This window comes from Fundulus heteroclitus, chromosome 6 (assembly GCF_011125445.2).
Source record: "Fundulus heteroclitus isolate FHET01 chromosome 6, MU-UCD_Fhet_4.1, whole genome shotgun sequence".
Lineage (NCBI taxonomy): Eukaryota > Metazoa > Chordata > Actinopteri > Cyprinodontiformes > Fundulidae > Fundulus > Fundulus heteroclitus.
Window position 1 is genome coordinate 908,554 of NC_046366.1, and position 23,714 is coordinate 932,267.

The 23,714-nt window shown below is 42.1% G+C and overlaps 1 protein-coding gene across 5 annotated transcripts in view; it reads right to left on the minus strand.

Moving 5' to 3' along the window:
- Positions 1-23,714, minus strand: part of dlgap1a (discs, large (Drosophila) homolog-associated protein 1a) — a 290,495-nt gene that overhangs the window by 81,613 nt on the left and 185,168 nt on the right. For all 5 annotated transcript variants that reach the window (XR_001164996.3, XM_021309085.2, XM_012849744.3 and 2 more), the window contains one exon: positions 1,805-1,929. Coding sequence is in view for 4 of the 5 variants with exons in the window: in XM_021309085.2 (XP_021164760.1) it covers positions 1,805-1,929 (125 nt within the window). In the remaining variant the exon portion in view is untranslated. The remainder of the gene's footprint in view (positions 1-1,804; positions 1,930-23,714) is intronic.

Genomic DNA, 23,714 nt, shown 5'->3' on the forward strand with positions numbered 1-23,714 from the left:
GGATATCCATTTGGTGATAAAACTTGTGTCTCCCACTTTGGAATTCCAAATTGTAATAAATATATGTTAAACTGTTTTTGCCTCTGAATTCACTGTCTCTTCTCTTGTGGCCAAATCATTGAACCGGTGAAACGAGACGGGCCCTTATGAGACGGGCCCTTATGAGTCTCTACAAGATTAACACTGTAAATGACTGTAATCATGCATGCACAAAGCTGTCGGTGATCCCGCCCTGGGTTACAAAGTGAGAAATAAATGTGATATAATATGATTGCACCGATCCTGTCCTCCACTGTTTTGGCAGCACCGGCTTCGGGTATTGATTAGTCAGCTCTTTGAGCTAGCACCTGAGCTCCGGCCAGCTGGGTTCCACAAAGACTCCCTCAACCTACATGGACAAGGGGTTGAAAAATCCTTCACCCCAAAAGACTCTGTTCACTCTCCATGATTCAACATGGCAAATCAAACTAGCCCCCCCCCCCCCCCCCCCCCCATCGTGAACACAGCCCCATTATGCCTTTTCCCCATTCACACTACCCTTGTTAAACCGATCCATGCCGAGCTTGGATCAGTTAACCAAGCCGAGCCGGCCATTTACACACCAAGCTTATCTCAGTTCCTTGGTTTCCTCGCCTCCTAGTGATGATCTGTGGTATTGCTGCTCTCTGGGATTGAAGGCGGAACCAAGCAAAACAAAACGGCGGCGCCCTTAACATTCAGGATGTTATGCTTGATATTGTGATATTTCGGTGTATGCGGAGAGTCAGGGGAAGAAGGCAACCATTGGTGAATTTACTTGAGAGAGTCGGCTTTTGGGAAGTGGATAAGACAAACGAACGTCTAATAAGGATTTACAGACGCCGGAAACAATGATAGACGCTGAGGTTCATCACACTGCTAAGCAGAATCATCTCTGGAAATCGTGTGGCACGGTAAGGAAGCTGACTGTAAGGGCATGACGCGGTCTGCTCATGCGCTCTTTATCAGATAACCGGGCCAAAAAAAAAAAACAGGCCGAGACCACCCCAGGAACTGGTCTGCATTTAGCGCGGTCAGGTTATGTCTAGCTCGGTTCAGTTCAGTCTGCTTGCCGTTTACACTCGAGAGTTATCTCTGTTACCGAGCTCGGACTGGTCTCGGCTCGGTTAAAAAAAGGGTAGTGTAAACGGGGTATATGTTGCCAGCTAAATAGCGCCCATTCGGCTCGGTGGCCTGGCAGAGCAGCATCAGTTTCTCAACCAAAACTCACTGATGTACTCAGTCGGCAAGGATGTGTTGACAAAAAGCGAAAAACATTACACAAAATGTGGTAACATGACAGAAAAATACATAATGGCAAAACCACGGCTGATGTTGAGTGCTTTTGTGGGGATTATTTGTCTTTCATATTTTATAAATATGTCCAAGTTTAATAATATGTGAGAAAACTAAAATGTTTGCTTAGTCAATATTTAATGCAGGTAGCACAATTAACAGTTAAAATGAAAAAAAGAAAAACTTCATGTTATGGATAGAACCTCTTGATACGAGAGAAAACTAGGGTTTTTGAGAAAATCAGTGCTTATCAATTAATCGATAGCCGATCAATAACTTGCATCTTTAGTCCCAACCCATCATACATTTAGGTGCTAAACCAGTTTTATCTAATAGAATGGACAGAAAAATTCTAACAAGACAATATAAACAAAATATAGATGAGGCAGATACTGAGTAATGTAACATGCAGTGTTGATCAGGTAACAGAAATTAAGAGAATGTTCAAGTGTAGTATGTCCCTACTGTTTCTTCAAACGGTGCTTAGTACCTGTGCAGACTCTGTGCTGCTTTGGGCTGTGATAGAGATATATGGCTTCGAGGCTGTAGAGCAGGTGGAGGTTCGTGGTGGCACTGGTGGAGGGGTTTTCTTATAGGTAGTAATGCAAGATGAAACTACAAGAGACAGAAGGGAAGAGAGATAGGAAAGAGAAGAAACAAGTTAAATAACTTGTGTATTCAGCAATAAAGTAAGTAATGTTCATGGGAACATAGTCTTAATTTTACCTAGAGAAACACTTCACCAATTATCCAAAAGGGTGAGTAGTAAAATATCGGATGCTATCAGATACTGTGATCAAAAACCAATGCTGTTATGAGTAAACAAAAAACAAACACATTCAGTATGAACAAAATTGACCCATTTTCTGCCTCTTCACAGCACTGCTCTCAGAAAATGTATCCCACCGACGAAAAACACTGGCAACCACTTGTAAAAACTGGCAAACAATTAGAAAAGTTTTCTATTGTCAAAGGATGATGTCACAATGCACTTATTTTCAAACCTATGTGCAGCGCAATTTGGTGTTGCACCTTTCAACTTGCTAACAACCTTTCAAACTCAGGACAATAGAAGCAACTGGACTTCTCTTGTTTCTTGAAGATGTTTCACCTGTTAACCACATTGAAGTGTTTTGTCACTTGCTATTATTATTATTATTATCATTATTAACACAATACAGAGAGTCAGGTTAGTGAGTAAACTTTATTTATATAGCACCATTCACAGATAAAATCACAAAGTGCTTTACCCCCAGATTCCACATCCTTGTCCACGTACTTGCACATCCGACCAACGGAGCAACTACATTGTGTTAATTACTGAGAACAATTCCACATCTGACCTGTCTAGGTTGTACCCCGCCTCTCGCCCATTGACAGCTGGAGATAGGCCCCAGCACTCCTCGCGACCCCAATAGGGATAATCGTGTTAAAAAATGGATGGATGGAATTCCACATTCTCCGTTACTACTCCCAACGTCACCGTCAGCGGGATCCACTCTGCATCACTCCATCAAATTACGGAACTAGTCCAATGTTCTACTTTCCATTCCAGTTCTGGCCCTGGTCGGGTCAAGCTCCACAATTGCAATTGTAGCAAACAGGAAAAAGAACATCAACAACCTCTGGTTTGTCAAAGTTAAATGGAGATCTTTTAACATATTTTTTATATTCATAATAAAATTAACTGTTTTACTTAAATATCAGATGCAAACCACCCTTTTGGTACCAAATAATTAAGCTAATTTGTCAATTCACAATTTAATTTGAAACATGGTAATCCTCTCCAAATAGATTTGTGTTCTGCTTATAATTAAAGGTCACTCAATATGTCGTCCGGCTGATATTTTTGGCCAGAATTTGTGTTTTTGTCTTGTACCGCATCGGCCAATACGTGCATGTTATTATTCATAAGTGTTTTAAAGCGATGCCTAGTTTTAAATTTTGATTTTACCTTTCTATGATGATTTTACCTGTAGCACTTTGAGATTTTTCTTAAATGTAAAGTGCATTACAAATAAAATGTATTATTATTATTATTATTATTATTATTATTATTATTATTATGTGTTGGCCAATCATTTAGCCGCCATGCCTTGACATCACATGAAGCACATACATTGCTGCTGCCTTCCTAGCAGAGTGCGGCTGGTAATGTTGTAAGACTGATTGCCAACAACAACTAGAGTAAGTTTTCAACTTTTATTGTATTTTAACCGTCTAATTTAGCTGTATTGGCCATTTGAAAATCTGCCTCTGTCACTGTGGGTAGAAGGAAACTCCTTTTGTTAAACTCTGAGAACGGAGCAGCCAGACATTGCAGGGTTTTTACTTTCACTTTCTTGCGTGTCAATTTTTAAATGGTGGTTGAGCTACTTAATGTCGGTATAAAACTCCTCTCCACTGTCTAAAAGGCCATGTCTTATCTCCAGCTGGCCACCTGCCTCCGCTGCCTCCGCTGCCTCCTAGTGCATGTTGCCATGAAGAGTCATGTGTGCACATGACAACAATCACTACGCTTACAGCATCTAACTTTGCAGAAAATAATGTTCAACGGTGGTCAGTCTTTTTCCTCTTCGTCCTCCCTATAATAAGAAGCTCATTTCTTGCTGTGACACATTCATAAAGTTTTGTTTAAGAGTTGTTTAAGAGTTTCCTCCAGGCCAGTTAGAGCATAATAGATTGGATAATATGACATGGTTGTTTTTTTAAGTAGAAGTTTAAGATATAAATCAAACAGAGGATGTTCTCAGAAAGGTAATTTGCATTGGTGATCTGATCTAAAAAAGACCAAGATTGAGATTGCTTAAATGTCCTTACATTTTTGTTATATTGCTGTTTACAAATATTATTAGGGAGGCAATTTGCACTAGAAAGGCCTTGTGCACACACAATTAAGTGTTTATTTGTTATTGTTAGATTGTAAATGTTCTACATTGTTTGCTATCAGTTGTTAATGTTTTTTGCTTTGTTAAAGGAGCTTTGCACAAGTTTGAATGTTATTTTTTCTTTCACATACACGCCTGACGTAAAATGAGTTTTCCCCCCATTTACTGCAGTTGCCTCTATAGGTTCCATTAGTCAGTTCATGAGAGAGCTATCAGTGTCGTGTTCTCTGTGAAACGGTGCTCTCTCGTAATCTGACTCTCGCCAGATGGATGTCGCTCCGCCTAGCTTCACTCACATCCATCTGGGACATCTCCCATAGAGAGTGATTTCTCCAATCAATTTTATTGTCTAGCCAATGAGGACGCAGGGCTGGAGTTTCATAGATGTGACGTAGTGGAAAAGCGACCGTGACGTGAGACTGTTATGATAGCAATGGCGGCTCGCATCTAGGAAGCAAGCGTTAACATTGATGCTGGTATTTCTTCCGTGTTGTCCAATCTAACTAACATTGTTTCATTAAAAAAACATCAGAGAACGGCTCTGAAGGCTTTTGTTGGTGGAAACGATGTTTTCGCCCTTCTCCCGACCGGATTTGGCAAGTTGTGTTTTCGTTCGAGCGGTTAGCACGAACCATATTAGGAGGCCTTTAGTCCTCAACGCGGTCGGCCCGGGATCGACTCCGACCCGCGGCGCTTTGCCGCCTGTCTTCCCCCCTCTTCCTGTCAGCTCACGGTCAATAAAACGCATGCCACTAGAGCCGCAAACAGATTAAAAAAATAATAAGTTTTGTTTTTTCCTGCGTCGCTCTCACAGCGTCACGGGTTAGCTTCGGTGTGAGTGGTTGAAATAGCACGTCTATAAAGATGACAGACAAGTGGCTTATCCAATCATATGCAAGGATTTTTGATAAGGCCCAGCCTTCAAAAAAGGCAATTCCTATGGAGAGGTCCCAGATGGATGTGAGTGAAGCTAGGCGGAGCGACATCCATCTGGCGAGAGTCAGGTTAGCGCTCTCGCCCACCTGGCTACTTTGTTGAGTCTCCGTTATCATTGATGCATTAGTGAGAGAACACTGCCTAACTTTAATACTCATAGCTGTTTTATCTGAGAAGACATGACACCTAAACAAAAGAGCTATGCCGTCACAGATGCAGGTGCTTTTCCTCTTCTCCCATGCACAACACTTTTGTGTTGTGCATGGGAGACTTTTGCAAGGGGGAGACTTTTGCAAAACCTCTGGAACTATGCTCCTTTTAATTAATGTTTCTTTTTGTAACATTTGTTATCCTTGTGTTATTTTTTTCATGTAAATGAAGAAGAAAAAGCAATGTCGGTTTCAAGAATTGGCCCAAATTTAAAAAATCGGCGCCGCGTATTGGCCTTAAAAACCTATATCGGTCAATCTCTACTTGTAATGACGATGCTCCCACATGCTCTCCTTAGGCTCCAAGAAACTTAGAAGCGGAGCTAGACATAGTAACCACTATCACGGATTCACGGAAGCGGCCTGGAATGGACACGTACAGGAGCGGAGGATGTGGAATTACGGGGTTACAACGCAAATAACATAGATCCAAATATAAGTTTAAAAAAAGGAAGAAAGAACAGTAAGTAAAAAAAAGTAATACATTTAACTAAAAGCTTGCTTGAGTAAAAGTGTCTTAAGCTGATTTTTAAAGGAATCAACAGTCAACCACACAACAAACAGTCAAACAGATGCTACTGATCTGATTTAGTTAATTTCCTGTAAACCTCAATGTTGAGGCTTCTACCTCTTTCCATGTGGACCAAACAGTCCAAAGAAGGCAGCTTGTTATCATAAGCATCTTCTTCAGTTAACGTAAAGTTGTTGTCTAAAGAGCGAGCATCACTGGTGAACGTCTTGATGAAGATGTGGGTACATGTGGGTGTGTGTGAAGATGTTTCCGATGTGGGTACAAATGTGAACAGTGAAGTGACATCAAAAGATAGGAACCAGCTTTACATGTTGAAGCTGACAAATTGGTACCACACTAAACAAAGCAGGCAGGACTGATAGTGGTTAAGGCTAGCTTTAGTGAGGTAAACAGAGAAAGGATGTTCTCTTTGTTTAGCAAATTCTGAGGTTCTGTGATCTGTGTAGGATAGGAGGAGGAAAAAGGAGGAAAAAAGAGACAATAGACGTGGGAGCTCCTGTTATGCCATAATAATGCCATGATGAATAATTGACCTCAGGTTGAATTCTGAACAGTAGTATGGAGAAGGTAACAAAAGAATTCTATCTTGCTGCAAAGGATACAGAGATCCAGCAAGGACAGCTCTCTCTCTCTCTCTCTCTCTCTCTCTCTCTCTCTCTCTCTCTCTCTCTCTCTCTCTCTCTCTCTCTCTCTCTCTCTCTCTCTCACTCTCTCACTCTCTCAGCCGGATGTCAGCTGGGTCGGCCCTTCCCCCCAGCAGGGGTTCCCTCTTGCTATAAAGTTTTCCCCCACAGACAAGGACTCATCTCCCCTTCTGCATCTCACTCTCCTATCCAAGCTGCTCATACCAGGAAAGAGCTGCTTCGGACCATGGGCCCTGCACGGGCCTGATTGATACACAAGCCAGCATCTGAAGGAAGGTGCCTGGACCTAAACTCATCTGCTGCTTCAATAGAATGACCAAGAGGGAGCAGAGGACCTGACTGAATCCGGATAAACAACATACAAATACAGAGCTAAGTTTCACTCTGACTGTTGTGTAAACCAGCCGCAATGGTACAGATTGCCGAAACAGCTTTGTTCATTTTTGTCAGCTGTTGCAGGAAAGCAGGCGCGAGACGGTGGATGCCTTCCCTCACCAGACAAGCTGAGAAATCCGACTATTAAATGGACATCGGTGTAGCGGCTAAAATCCTCTATTTTAGGCTACTGGTTGTTGTTTCTGAAAGGCGTTGGTTTTACGTGCGCTCGATTAAGATTCGCCAGGCCGATCTTCAGTTTGACTTATTAGAAAGTCATTTATTATCAGAACAATGTCCATTTTCTTATTGTTTCCATTTAGATCCACAAACATTCCACTTCAATCCAAACCAAGCACAGTAGAAAACTGTTGCCTCTTCCCATTAACAACACCTGAACACAATCATGGTTGACCTTAAATAACCCCATCCCCCATCAGACACTCAGAACTCAAAATGAAATACGCCTCCTGGTGGCGATAAACATAGGAAAGGAAAAATGGCTCCTACAATCGGTCCCGACCACACATGCGTGTTTCTGCTAGGCTGCAGAACCCCAAGCTGCCCGACCACGCTGTTGGTTACCACACAATGCTGCAGAGCTAACGCCTTGCCCACTGCTGAACAAACCAACAACGTTCCTGCTCCCGGTGCTCCTTCCTGGGATGGCCAAACTGGACAAAACTCACACGAGGCAAAAGACAGGTTTGGACAGGGAGCTGAGGGAGAAGTTAAAAGGTTTATTGGAAAATGTCTTGGTAACTCGTTTGGACACATGCTTTAGAACAAAGGGCTGATGGAGGTAGCTCACGCTAGCCTTCCGTTTATGGTATTGCTAATATCATTTGAGTGTGTTTTTATGGTTATAACAAGGTTATCTCCACAAGGGTTTCATACATTGATGGGACATTAATGTTTACGTTATCCAGCACACTCATCATGACTAAAAATAAAGCTAAAGCTTTCATTTGTTAGCGCCGAAGGCCCGCTAGCCAAAATGCTAGCATCCTGCTAACATCCAGTTCCAGACATTTCAAAAGGAGCTTGTTTGAAGCATAAAGCTTAACCGTTCTGCTTGGCTATCCTTCAATGGTGTTATGAGCCTTATTCCCGCATTAATATTGAATATTAATGTCAGTTTTAAAGACAATTTTGACTTTACCCAATTTAGCGACCGATCGCTGCAGCGACTCCTTGCGCCCGGAGGTAGAATCGCATAAACAAAGGCAAGCGATCCTAAGGTAATCATTTTACTGAGCAAATCAGTCTTTAGAATATTATTTACTCGAAATAATGTTCTGGTTAACTGGGGCTTTGCATTGTGAATGGATTGAAACACATGTCAAATGTTGTTTAAATTAGTCAAACTAATTTAACCTCAGTTCACATTCTTTAAGTTGAACTTTGGTTCTTTTAATTTAAACAAAATATTATTTCATCAAATAATGTTTTTTTTAACTCAGGATTCGCATTGTGAATGCATTGAAACACATGCCAAATGTTTAACTCCATACCATGTTTTTTTTTTATCAGATCTGCAATGAACAAGGATTCACCGAAATATTCTGATAATGATCAACCACTTTTGTTTTGTCTTTTGTGGGTTTTTGCATGTAAATAGTTCCTTAGCTTAGCCTCTTTTATCTTCATTTTGCTTAGTAGTTTAGTTTCACTTGCCTAGTAGAGAGGATTTGTTAATCGAAATATTGTGTTAATTCAGATAAACAGCATTACATAGTGACGTTCTCTGGATGTTCATTTTATTTCTGTTATTAAATTCTTGAACTTGAAAAGAAGTTGTCACTTCTTTATTCTATGTGTGTGCAGGGTTTGCTGTTTTTTATTTTTCAAACTTGTTTTTATTAAACTTTTTCTTGCAAACGGGAACAAAGGCAAACAAAGCACTGATAGTGCATAAAAATACAGACAATCAGGCCTAAGATAATAAGCATGTACAAAGCAGAAACAAAACAAAGGTAATTAAATAAAATATTGAGAAAAATAAATAAATAAAATCAGGGGCACCAAAAAATATAAAGTAATATACACTCAGATATGATAGCTTGACACACTATAACTCGGCGTCTTTCTCCCAGGCCAGGTTAATAAGCCCTGACCTCAATCTGCGAGATGTGGCAACATCAAGGTAGTCCAAATGGGTCCCAGGTCCGATAGAATACAAAGGGTTGGTCCTTTAATGCCATAGAAAAAGCCTCAAAAGGAATGATACCAGTCACAGTTTTTTTCCACTGAGTTAGAGTGGGAGTTTTGTCAGTGATCCACAAGGTCAAGATACATTTCCGGGCACAGTGCAGCAGAATGTGTAAAAGGTCTCTGTGGCAAAAACCGACAGACAGATCGTCCTCCAATCCTAATAGGCAAGTCCTTGCACTCAAATGTAGATGACACTTGAATATCAGACTTAACTGTTGAACAATTATACTCCAAAACTGTTGGATATGAGAACAGCTCCATAAACAATGCATAAATGAACCTGCATCCGATTGACATTTATTACAGAGCTCCGAAAGGTTTGGATTAAATCTGTGTCTGTCTACAGGAGTGATAAAAAGCCTATGCAAAATCTTAAATTGCCTCTCCCATGCAGAGTTAGAAACTAGGACTCTGGAGGGCTGGCCGCACAGAGCGTCCCAGTCCTCAGACTCTACCGTACCTAAATCAAATTCCCATTTGCTTTTTACTTTAAGAGAATTATCTACGTTAAGATTATTGAGGATCTTATACACCTTCTTCGGAAAAGAATATTATTTACCAATAGGGATTCTATGGGAGATACAGCAAGACCACCAGTTAAGTCTTTTAATTTACACAAAATAAAGTTACGAACTTGGTAAAATTTGATAAAGTCTTTATCGGTGATCCCGTATTTGCTTTTCGCTTGTTGAAATGTAAGGCTTGAGCCTCCCTGGACCATGTCCCCAATGACTCTTATACCCTTATACTTCCAGTCAGCAAGGCCGCCCCACAGCCCAGGCTGCAAGTCAGGGTTCTCATGAATGGGGGTCAGCAAAGAGAAGCAATTACTGAGCCCCTCCAATTTCCGGACTTTATGCCAAATGTTTAACATATTCTTTAAAATCACATTATCTTTTACTAATGGTGCCACCTTGTCAGGAGAGGTATATAATAAATTCAGTAAAGGGACTTTATCCAATAGAAAAATTACTAGAACTGAGTCCGTTTGTAATAACCACTGATAGTGGCGATGTGTATAAAATCTGAATCCATTTATTAAAAGCTTCGTCTAGGCCGAATTCCTGAAGCGTGAAAAATAAGTAAAGCCACCCAACCCTGTCAAACGGCTTTTCCGCGTCAAGAGAAATAACTAGGGCTGTGTTGTACAGGGAGGAATGCTGAATAATATTAAGCAGGCGTCTCACAATATGTGATGAAAACCTTCCCCGAATGAAACCAGTCTGGTCATTCCTAATAATAGAGGGAAGAATATTTTCCAGACGTGAGGCTAGAACCTTTGCGAACAGCTTCAGATCCAAATTTAAGACCGATATAGGCTTATATGAGGAGCACTCTTCAGGTGCTTTCCCCCTCTTTAGTACTAAAGAAATATTAGCCTCCATAAGAGATGGGGGGGGGGGGAGCCCCAGCTGCAAATGAGAATTGAAACATTTCCAGTAAAGGGTCGACTAAAAAAACATTAAACTTTTTATAAAATTCTGCATTGAATCCGTCGGGACCTGGAGCTTTGTTGTTAGGGAGTTGCTAAATACAATTCTTAATTTCGCTCAGAGATAGTGGCTTACACAGGTCATCCCTCTGTACACCAGTCATTTTTGGCAAATTCACCTTTGTAAAAAAGTTAAACATATCCTGCTCTGAGCGTGGGTTCAACTAAGAAGAATATAACTGTTTGTAAAACTTTTGAAAAGTTCCATTCATTATTTTATTATCATAGCTACACATACCAGTTGAGTCTTTGATAAGTGAAATATTCTGTGATGAAACCCTATTTCGAAGAAGGTTGGCTAAGTATTGATTAGGCTTGTTAGCAAACTCATACATCCTTTGCCTCAAAAAAAATTGATTTTTCAGCCTTCTTTGTGAGCAAACTCTCGAAAGCTGTTTTAACCACTTCTAAGTCAATTCTTAGCTCTTCAGATGGAGATAAATTGTATCTAAGCTCATGCAGTCCGAGCTCAAGTTTCCTTTGCTCTTTCCTATTGTTCTTTTTAAGTCTAGCAGTGTAGGATATAATCAGACGAACATAGGCTTTCATGGTATCCCATAGCAGACCAGGGGAAACATTACGACTCTTGTTCTCTTTAAAAAAGTAGTCCAATTGTTCTTTCAAAAATTTCTCAAAATTAGGATCATGGTTCAAGAACGTGCTGTATCTCCATGGTCGTCTCTGACATGTTGGATTCACATTATTTAAGCTTATGTAAACGGGGGCGTGATCTGAAACAATAATGTGGCCAATAGTACAGCTCACAACATTACTCAGGGAAATTTTAGGGGTAAGAACAAAGTCAATTCTACTACTTGATTTGTGTACACCAGAGTAAAATGTAAATGCTTTATCGTTAGGATGTAAAACCTGCCAGGTGTCCACAAGACCAAGTTCACTGCATGTGTCTGATATAGCCTTAGCTCTACTAGACATCAAATTATGTGTGGAAGGCGATTTTTCCATCATTGGAGAGAAGTAGCAGTTAAAGTCTCCAGCTATGACAGTATTCTCCCCAATCCAATCTGCAAATAAAGAGAACGCTTGCGAGATAAAGTCATTCGACTAAACTGGGGGGAAGTAAATATTCAAAAAGGAGATCAATTGGCCATGGAGACGACCCTTTAACATAACATATTGACCAGATTTATCAGACATAGTTTGGACGTTGGATATAGGAAGATGTTTATTTATTAAAATGGCAACACCTCTGCTCTTACTAGTAAAAGATGAGCTATACACCTGCCCGACCCAGTCATGCTCTAACTTTAAGTGCTCACTCGGAGAGAGGTGTGTTTCTTGCAGGAGAGCTACATGGACATGTTCCTTTTTCAGGAAGCTTAAAATCTTTTTACGCTTAACAGGATTATGTATGCCCCTCACATTCCAACTGCACAATTTAAGTGTGGTTCCATCACTGGTCATCTTCTATTGAAGACATAAACGTGAAAGTATATGGATGAAAATAATGAGAACACCTGGAGCACCCTGAAACAAAACAGAAACGGAAACATAAAGAGGGAAAAACAAATAAATAAAATTAAAGCCGCCCCTGGTTTAAACATTAGTATACCAATTTAATTAAAGGTATCTTACTAGCTGTTAATCCAGCTCAATGTAAAAAGTTAACAAAACCTTTTTAGTTATTCAAAGTTAATTTTTATTTCATGTGTTTAAGGGTTTCGTTTCTTGCAATAAGAAAGCTTTTATGAAAGTTTGACATCTAAATTGGTGGATACACACCCAAAAGTAATAATGTAAAAGTAACACTTTAGCAATTGGAATATTGCTAAAGTAACACTTTAGCAATATTCCACATGCGTATGTTGTGTACCAACTTTCGTAATTCATAACAGAGCATTTCACTCTCAGACTGCAGGTCTTCTGGTGGTTCCCAAAGTATCTAAAAGCAGAATGGGAGGCAGATCCTTTAGTTATCAGGCTCTTTCCTGTGGAACCAACTCCCAGTTTTGTTCCGTGAGGCAGACAACCCTGTCTACTTTTAGGACTAATCTTAAAACTTTCCTTTTTCCATCCATCTATCCATAGCCTTCCGCTTATCCGGGGTCGGGTCGCGGGGGTAGCAGCTTCAGTAGGGAGGCCCAGACGTCCCTCTCCCTAGCCCCTTGTGCCAGCTCCTCCGGGGGAATCCCAAGGCGTTCCCAGGCCAGCTGAGAAACAGTCCATCCAGCGTGTCCTGGGTCTTCCCCTGGGCCTCCTCTCGGTGGGACGTGGCCGGAACACCTCACCGGGGAGACGTCCAGGAGGAATCCTGACCAGATGCCCGAGCCACCTCAACTGGCTCCTCTCGACGTGGAGGAGCAGCGGCTCTACTCTGAGTCCTCCCCGGATGACTGAGCTCCTCACCCTATCTCTAAGGGAGAGCTCAGACACACTACAGAGAAAACTCATTTCGGCCGCTTGTATCCGGGATCTCGTTCTTTCGGTCACGACCCAAAGCTCATGACCATAGATGAGGGTAGGAACGTAGATCGACCGGTAAATCGAGAGCTTAGCCTTTTGGCTCAGCTCTCTCTTCACCACAACGGACCGGTACAGCACCCGCTTCACAGCAGACGCCGCACCAATACGCCTGTCGATCTCCCGCTCCATCTTTCCCTCATTTGTGAACAAGACCCCAAGATACTTGAACTCCTCCACTAGAAGCTGGTTCTTGGGACTTTCCTTTTTGACAAAGCTTATAGTTAGAGTGGCTCATGTTACCCTGAGCTACCTCTATAGTTATGCTGCTATAGGCTTAGGCTGCTGGAGGACATCAGGGTCTATGGTTCTTCAATTTTGCATGACTGTTGTCATTTCAGCTTTTAACTTTTTGTTTTTTCTATTTTTTCTTCATAGTAGGTACACCTGGTCTGCCGTTCTGTTAGCTGTGACATCATTCAGGGAAGACAGATCACCTGTTATTACCATCTAATGTAAAACAGATTACTGGATCAATGTGTGCTTCTGTGCTTTTTTGTCTGTCTTGTTGTGTCTCTTCTCTCTCTTTTGTAACCCCCAGTCGGTCAAGGCAGATTACCGTTCATACTGAGCCCGGTTCTGCTGGAGGTTTTTCCTTCCTGTTAATGGGGAGTTTTTCCCTCTGCTGTCACTTCATGCTTGATCAGTATGAGGGATTGCTGCAAAGCCATGTACAATGCAAACGACTCTCCCTGTGGCTTTACGCTTCTTCAGGAGTGAATGCTGCTTGTTACGACTTTGATGCAATCAACTGGTTCCCTTATATAGGAATATCTTTTACCAATCTGGATAATCTGACTTAATATGTATAATCTGATTGATTTTGACATTGTAAACTGCCTTTAGATGACATACAGGCATGGACTGGTAATTGGGAGTACCGGGCATTTTCCCTGTGGGCTGACGTGCTGTTTGGGCCGGCAGACCCGACATGTATATTAATAATATGTATTATTATTATTATTATTATTATTATTATTATTATTATTATTATTATTATTTTATATATCCGCTCCATGTGAAACATTGTGCAGCGGTGTTCACAGTAGTAATGGATAAGAAACGCAAGGGAGGCGCAGAGAAACTGCACGAAAAAAAGAAACGAGTTCTTCAAACGGATGCTGCGAAATGTGTCAAACTGACTGACATGTTCCCAACAGCAGGCCCTTCATCTGCTCCGGTGTCTGATGTAAAATATGGTGGTGGTGGTGGTTGTAGTCAGTGACGTGCGGTAGGGTTCATAGCTGGTGAGGCACTGACGTCATCAGAGTCAGATTTACAAATATATACACTCTACAGAGTAAACTCGTTGCAAAGTGCTGAAGGAGACTGATTGAGCCAAATAAATTCACCAAGATACATGGAAAAATATTGGTTCTTTGATGAAAAAAAATTTGTCATTTCATTGGTAACAGTTTATGAGTTATGATGGATTTCTGCATTTGTAACACATTCTAAAACTATAACCCACATTACGCACATTTTATCACAAAAACAAAACATGAATAAGTATCGCTGTCTTACCTCTACTTATAATTTAAGTCCCTGCGGCGCTCTTTCTGAACAAAAATATCATCATTTTCCGGTAAAAGTTCTCTTTATCTTCTTCAGTTTTAAAAGTCTCTCAGTCTCAATGGAGCTGCCAGGGAAGAAAGCCTTCCTTCATCAGTCCTGTTCCAGCTGTATGTTTAGAGTCTTTTTAGTGCTTTACTTGTTTAGCAAAACTCGCTAATAAAACATCAATAACTTGTTTTGACTCTACTATTTGGGGATCACGAGTGGTGCCCCTTGAGCGCCCCCTGCCTAGCGGCCAAGGAACTGCCGGCCTCACCTACAACCAGTTCTTTGCTGTTTATGATCGGCCAGCACCACGAAAACATGTTATCTGCACAGTTTGATGACCAAAACACAATTCGTAATCCACATATATTAATTTGTGGAAAATCAGTTCATAACTGTTTGAACTATTGAATTTATGATCTAGAGACAGGAAGATGCATTCACAGAATGGAAGTCAGCGCAGTTAACATGGGATTGCGCAATCCCAGGGTAGGCCAAGCTCGCTGCGGCCTCACCGGCTTCGCTATGAAGCGCCACCAAGGATTTACATGAAAAATAGCGAAAAGTCTGCGATTTTAAAGAAAATATGATCAAAAATTAGGAAATTAGATAAATAAAATACTTATTACAAATGACTGAGTAAATGAAAATGTATATTATGTTATTATATATTTTCTTTCTTTCCATGATGACAAGTGAGGCATTTCTCTGGTTCATTTTGTCATTGGCATCCTTTTTTACATAGTGAGTGCACATTAGTCCAATGTTACCCTACAGTATCTGGAAGACTGAATAGATCTGATGAGCAACTTACAATAACTTCTTATAATGATGTAACATGATAATATGTGTGATTGACCGTGACACCTCTCTTTCTCTCTCTCTCTCTGATCTAAGAATTGTTGCTGTGCTGTGGTGGAGTTTACATTTTACAGTGTTAATAAATTAAGATTTTGGAAGTATTTTAAGTGTCCACTCTCACTAATTTCCATTAACCTGGCCTCAAGGTATTGCATAGTTGGTATTGCACAGTTGGTATACACATTCAGTACACAAAAAAAATGTGGTGGGCCAGTCTAATCCAAAATGCCAGGGCCGATTTTTTGTCCCAGTCCACCCCTGATGACATGTTTCATGATTTGGCGCTATATAAATAAAAACTGAAATGTATTGAACAAGAGTAAGTTTGTCAGTTTTCAAGCAGGATTTGTATATCTGTTCAACTTAAATATATAAGGAAACCAAAGAGTTAAGATCACTTACTTACCAAGAGAAATTCCTTTGGGGTTTATTTGTTTGATCAAATACAAATGCTTTACATGTCAACATGGTCGCAAAATTCAGATTTCAATCTAAAATGGCTTACTTCCTGTGATACTTGCACTATGACATTAATTGTAAATTCTGAGCGTCTTGCTGAGATCTACAACTGTACAAAATTTCATTACTCTATGATGAAGTAAGTGAATAGCAAAGGGTCCTTTGAAAATTACTTGGTGGCGCTATAGAGAAACTAAGTCCTGCTCACTAAAGTTTGTTATGGATTCCTGTTGGGGGGTGGATAAGGATGCATCCAAATGAGTTTTAAGCCGGGCGTACACTGTACGAGTTTTTCAGTCATGGTACTTATATACATCTCAAACTGTGCGACGGAACCGCTGGGTTTAAAAAGTTCACCGCTCACGATCTGTGCGGCGCGACGCTCGGACGAGACCGGACTGCTCACACTGTACGTCGTGTCCCCTCTGGGACCGCTCGCTGTGGTGGCAGAGGCAGGCGAGCGACAGTAGGTGACAGGGACCCAGAGCAGGGGTTCGAGCCCAGCTGCGAGGCCCGCAGGAGGCACCGGGCGTCGGGGGAACGGAGGGGAGAGAAAGGAGAGACGAGACGCATCGGCGGCCGCGCGGCACGGCAGGTCGCCTGGCCCGCATCCCCCCCCCCCCCCAGCAAGTGGAGGAGTGCCGAAACAGGCAGCCAGCGCGTTGCGCGGACCGCGGAGGAGTGCCGAAACAGGCGGCCAGCGCGTTGCGTGGACCTGACAGTTCGCCCTCCCCAACACCGGCCGGAGGTTGCTTCAGGGACGCCCGCTTCCCTCCCTCCGCTGGCGGGGACGGAGAGGAGGGGAGGGCGCTCCCTCGTAGCTCTGCTTGAACAGCAGGGTGCGCTCACGAAAACCTCACGACAGCCGACTGAATTTCAAACATGTTTGATTTTCACCGATCGTCCGATTCCTGATCGGGAGGTAGTCGTGAGAAGCCAGTCCCCCCTCCTCCCCGCCTCTACGATCAAGCTGAAATTCAGCCCGATTCAAAAAATGCTCGCACGACTGAAGAATCGGCCCGAAAAGGGGAAAAACTCGTACAGTGTACGCCCGGCTTTAAGCAGCTCGGCCCAAAACTGTGGAATTCAGAGCCAAACGTATGACAGCAGCGTTTGAGGTGAATATGCCACGCCGCCACGCCCCCCTGCTCCATCGAATCCAGTTGGGCCTGAAATCCACAACACACCAACATGTGTTCTGTCTGTGGACACAGTTTCATGTTGATTAGCTCAGAGGGGTAACATAGCGACCGCTTACAACAAAACATGACACTCCCTGTTGTCAGGGGGTGTGGCCTAAGCAATGTCATCATTTGACCATTGGATATTATAGGAGACCTGATGGTGATCAATTACTGAAAGTTTGGTGCCTCTGTGTGTTTCTGTGTAGGAGATATAACACTTTTATTTTTTGTGGCGAATAGGTGAACTTTGACCCCTGCCAACGCCCCTTCAGCATGCTCAAAAACTCACAATTTTGATAACTTTTGATTGGCCATGCCTTATGATCAGACTGCCCGAGTTTCAAGCCGATCGCTCTATATCTCTAGGAGGAGTTCGATCTTATACCAATGCTGTAACTGTCAAAATTGTGGTCAAAATCAGACTTTCAGTCTAAAATGGCCAACTTCCTGTGATACTTGCACTATGACATTAATTGTAAATTTTGAGCGTCTTGTTGAGCTCTACAACTATATCAAATTTCATGTCTCTACGACGAAGTAAGTGAATAGCAAAGGGTCCTTTGAAAGTTGCTAGGTGGCACCGTTGAGGCATTAGGTCACGCCCACCAAAGTTTGTTATGGATTCCTGTTGGAGGCTAGATAAGGATGCATCCAAGTGAGTTTTAAGCAGCTTGGCCCAAAAATGTGGAATTCAGAGCCAAACGTATGGCAGCGGCGTTTGAGGTGACTTCGCCACACCGCCACGCTCCCCTGCTCCATCGAATCGACTTGGGGCTGGGATCCACAACACACCAACATGTCTTCTGTCTCTGGACACAGTTTCATGTTGATTAGCTCAAAGGGGTAACATAGCGACCGTTTACAGCAAAACATGACACTTCCTGTTGTCAGGGGGCGTGGCCTAAGTGATGTCATCATTTGACCATTGGATATTGTAGAAGACCCGATGATGATCAATCACAGAAAGTTTGGTGCCTCTGTGTGTTTCTGTGTAGGAGATATAGCAGTTTTATTTTTTGTGACGAGTAGGTGAACTTTGACCCCTGCTAACCCCCCTTCAAAATGCTCAAAAACTCACCGTTTTGATAACTTTTAATTGGCCATGCCTTATGATCAGACTGACTGAGTTTCAAGGCGCTCGTTAAAAATCCCTAGGAGGAGTTCGATCAAATACCAATGCTGTAAACATCAAAAATGAGGTCAAATTACGACCTTCAATCTAAAATGGCCGACGTCCTGTGATATTTGCACTATGACATTAATAGTAAATTCTGAGCGTCTTGGTGAGCTCTACCACTGTACCAAATCTCATGTCTCTACGATGAAGTAAGTGAATAGCAAAGGGTCCTTTGAAAATTGCTAGGTGGCGCCGTTGAGGCATTTTTCTTTTGATTTTTGTGACGACCTTAAAATACAAAATTATTAATTAGTCACCATGAATCTGCAAAGTTTGGTGAGTTTTTGAGTATGATAAAGCCCCCAAAAAGGCCCCTCTTTAGGGGGGCAGAATAAAAATAATAAGAAACAGTACAGATACAATAGGCCTTCGCAGCGCTTTCGCTGATTGGGCTTAATTAACACTACAGATAAAATAGGCCTTCGCACCGCTTCGCTGCTCGGGCCTAATTAACAGTACAGATACAATAGGCATTCGCAGCGCTTCTCTGTTCGGGACTAAATAAAGAGACTACTTTGCTAACATTTAGAACATAACTTTGTACAGAGGAAATATAACAAATAGACATTGGGGTCAGACTTTGGTTTATTACACCCATCAGGGGTGCGAGCTAATCTCCCTGCTCAAAGTGAGGAAGATGCTGGACCGGGTATTAAACTCTTATCAAACCATAAGTGTGTAAAGCACCTCAACCCCTGGCCCGCAGCTCGAATCAAAAGTAGTTACACAATCAACTCTGTGGTGAGCGTGTGAGCAACCATAAATGCACAGGTCGATACAAATCAACAACAGACTGGTGTTAATCAAATTAGTTATATACTCTCACCCGCTCCTTAGACGAACCTGATAAGTTCAGAACCATAAAAACATAACGGTGTTGTGAAGACTGAAGGCTGACTTTCAGTCAGCAGCGGTAACAGAGGATGATCCTTCGTGCTGCAACACTTTATCCAGGAAGGCAGCCACTTCTTTGGGATGTTTAAAGACCCTTTCATGTCCGTTGTATTTAATCCGGAGGACGGCTGGGTACAGCATGGCGAAGATGATCCCTCTCTCTTTCAACTGTTGCTTCACCTGGAAAAAGTCACTTACGTTGAACAGCTGCGGAGAAATCCTCAAATATCATGATTTTGGTGCCGTTGTACATCAGGTTCTGTGCTTTCCTTGCCGCCTGCGTGATCCGGACTTTGTCTTGGAAATTGTGGAGCTTTATGATAACAGCCCGGGGCCACTGGTCGGGGGTGGCCGGCGTGCGAGGGCGCGGTGACAGCGATCCAGTTTAACGGATCCCTCTTTGAAGCTGGTTTTTAGGATCTCCGACAGCCAAGCCTTAAAGAAAGCAACCGGGTCCATACCATCGCTGCCTTCAGGGAGCCCGACGACACGTATGTTGCACCGCAACATTCTAAATCATTGATCTTCTTCATAGCTGCCTCCAGGTTACTCTCGGAAAGTTTAGTGGGATGGATTGCAACAACGTCCTCGGTGTTCATAATGCGGTCTTCAGCCTCTGTAAAACGGGTATCCAGCGCTGTGATTTTAGACAAAATTTCCTCGAGTTTATTCAGAACCAGGTCGATCTTCTTGTCAAAGGAAGCCTCCACACCTTTAAGCACTTCAGCAGTTATTCTTTCCATCTAACTATCCACATCTACTTGACCCAGAAGCGGTCGCATGTCGTCCGCCATGTTAGCTTGACTGCTAGCTGGCGAGTTTGGTAACTGACCACCTACTACCGGGGTTTTCGCGAGCAGGTTAAGTATGTTTTGCCTAGAAGGCGCTCTCTTAGGTCTAAGCATCGAAGACCGCCCACCGAAACCACCGTGTTTCACAGAGAAATAGTCAGAACGATACTGAGCTGCGGGAGCACAAGCAATGAGCTGCCTACTCCGCCATTTGCTTCACGTGACCCCCGCAGGGTTTGCTGTTAAAAGATCGCTAGTGTTCGAATTCATCCCTTTCAACCATTGTCTTGATATCAGCTTAAGAGCTGATCATCACCAGATAATACTTAACAGACAGAGGGTTATTTAATAAACATTAAATAACTTGAAACAGTGTATAATTGCATAACACTCCATTGGAAAAAAATTCCAATGGAGCTCCCTCCTTCCTTGGAGCTCCATTGGAAAATAAGTTTACTTTACACCAAGGTGTGAATTCCTTTGGCTGCTGGGATGTGAAATCATACACAGTTCTCACGACATATGATTGCACACAGCTTGTTTACATGGTTGGTTCCAAATGGATGGATGGATCTTGAGTGATTATCAGCAGAACCCAAGCAAACAAAACTTACTCTTAGAAATGTTCTAAGAAATTTTAAAAGTAAACTTACACATCAAAAATGACTGCCATGTTGTGTGATATGAATTAAAATATAAGGAAAGACATGTTCCAGCTAAAGTGAGTTGTGCTTTTAATTTTTTTCCCTCTGTATACACAGAGCTCTGAGAATATCTGACATTGATCTCTCACCAATATTTATCATGCAGCTCATGGCTTCTGGCCAAGATGTGGATGAATGTGTCTGAAGTAAATCAGTGACAGATGCTCATGACACAAGGTCATGTTACATACTGGCAAGTCTTTAAAACTAATGCAGAGGAGCAAAAAAAACAGCATTCCAGTCCTGTGCTTTAGTTGCTCAAGGAATCAAAATTCCTTGGGCCGTGCATCACTTTCCACGGCTACCATTGTTTTCTAGCAAAATCTCGCCGTACTGTCATGTCTCAACAGCCCGTCTGGGGAGGGGGGCACACCGCTCCGAAAGTCACGGACAGAGCTGGTGGAAGTGGTCACCCCATATGGATATGTTTGAGTATGAATAAAAAGAGCAGTAGTTTGTTAGGCTAGACCATATGAAGGCAAAAATTTTGTATTTGCTTGAAAATACTTACCTTTCTATCCAGTATTTGTGCATATTGTTAGCAATAAACAACATGTCATTTGAACTTAAGAAGAGCTTGGTGTTGGATATTTTGTTAAGTTGTATGTTTGGAATGGACTGAGAGCTTAAGTTACAGGAAATGGCCTCTATTTGTACCTGAAACACTGAAAATGCTTGAGCGTCGTCACCCCTGTCATGGGTGTCGCTATCCAAATTAGCGTGCCTTGACCAGCATAAGTTAAGGTTTCTCATGGCAACTGCTGCTTGCACCATTTTCATTTGATACCACGATTGGCTAAAACCAACTTAGGTGTTGCTTCGCCCAGTCAGCTCGGACATTTGTGGTGAATTTCCCTCCTTTCCCTGAATGGATTTGGTGGGAGCAGACCCAGATTGATGATATGCAGAACGGAGAGTGCTACACATTATCAATCTGGCCTGCCAGGTTAGATAATTATTTGAATTTAAGACTTTTTAAGGCCTTATATTTTAAGACTTTTTAAGACCCTACAGAAAGGGTAATGCACAGCCGCTTTGTCCAGCAAAGGTGCACTAATACACGCCACCACATAGTCAGGCACATGTGCTCAACTGAAATTGTGGGATCTCTCCTAGCTGAGACGAGAGATCATAGGTTATACCCGTTAGGTGGGGCCAAAGCTTAATGGCATGCTGGCTGTGCAGTATTGGCCGATACCGATACCATCTGTTTGAAATTGATGTGTGTGTGTGCGTGTATATATATATGAAGAACTGCATACTACTTAGGGTAGTAGAACTTTTTATTGCCTACCTGGAATGGGTGACAATAGTTGAATAAGCTTTTGGCTCTCAAAGGCCAAAATAGTGCAACATTTGTGAAATTATAACATGTATAATAGTAGTGCAACAGTAAGACAGTGAAATTACATTAATAATTGAATAATTTCTTTTAAACCTTGAGTTTTGGCTCTCAAAGGCCAAAATAGTGCAACTTTCATGAACTTATATAACACGTATAATACTAGTCGGGAGAGAGAAGGCTGCGTTCAGGTGACATACAAACATCAAAATGGTATTGGTGCCCTATTTGTTGGTACTCGTCGATACCGATACCACCATTTTAGTGCTGGATCAGAGCCCCGTCCGATACTGGTATCGGTATCGGTGCAACATTAGTTAACAATACTAAAGAAACAAACATTAAATCACGATTATCAATAGATTCTTTGGTCACCAGGTTTTGTAAGTTAAATCCAAGCAGAGGGACAGAAAAAGGAAAGGCAAAGGATCAAGAAAGTGGTTCAAAGCTAAGTTGACTTGCGACATTCGAGGGGTTGGCGCTATAAACTTTGGGGTGACAAAAGTCAGGGTGTCAATTCTGGCTTGCAACTGTTTAATCGGTTTCCATGCTGTGTACAACATCACTGTGGTGATGACTCACCCAAATACAAGGAGAACTACAGTAATGGTCATGGTGGGTTTGTGGTGGTTTCAGGGTGTCTGTTGTGGCAGATTTAAGGACTACCAGCTAGATCTACCACCCTGGGTTGTTTAGGGTTATCCTTCCCAGTGGGTGGCGCTGTCCTGACCAGTCCCACTTACTCTGAACTCAGAGGATGTCTGAGGGAAAACCTCCTAAGGCGGGAATCCTACCATGAGGCTCCTCCTGAGTTTAATCTCCAGAATATCCCACCTCCTAGGAGTATAGGGATGTTATGCTTACACTCCTGTTCTAACTTCCTGGTTTCTCCTCAGCTCTGACATGCAGGTGAGTTTCCAGCTTTAACCTTTGCTGGGACAACAGAGCAAGCTGGCCTAACACATCTGCAACCAATAGGTCTTTTGGTGGATTTTTTGTGACCTCAACCAGTTCCTGAAAGCTTTTCTCGCCATCCTCAATACTAAATCTGTCCAGATCTCTATGCTCCTATGAGGATAAGGAAATCAACGAGTTAATAACTTTCTGGACATCCAACCCTGTATAGAACGCCACACCTCTGCTCCCTGGGACCCTGTTTTATCCATTCCAGTCAAAGCTAGGGAAAACAGGTAATCGTAGCTCAGCTTAGCACATAACAACAAACAACACTAACCCTGTTAGCAGCAACACACACTAAGATCACGCTACGCTCAATGTATGTTCACCACTCTTATTCTCGTTTGGACTATTTCTTAATCAGCAGCTCCCTGCTGTCGGACGTTTCAGAGGCTGTAATTCATCCTACTGCTGTTAGTGATCATTCTCTTGTTACTTTAACCCTAACAAATAAAAAAATAACCCCACAAAGCAAGAGCTGGAGATTTATACATTGCTGCTTAAAGATGAAGAATTTTTTTAAAAATTTTCGAAGAAGAGTGGGCTTCATACTTAGAATACAATGATATGCCAGGCACATCAGCATCTATACTATGGGAAGCAGGGAAAGCAGTGATGAGAGGTAAAATAATTTAATTCTCATCTCATAAAAAGAAGATATAAAACAAAAAAATTCAGGAATTAGAATAAAAACATAAGT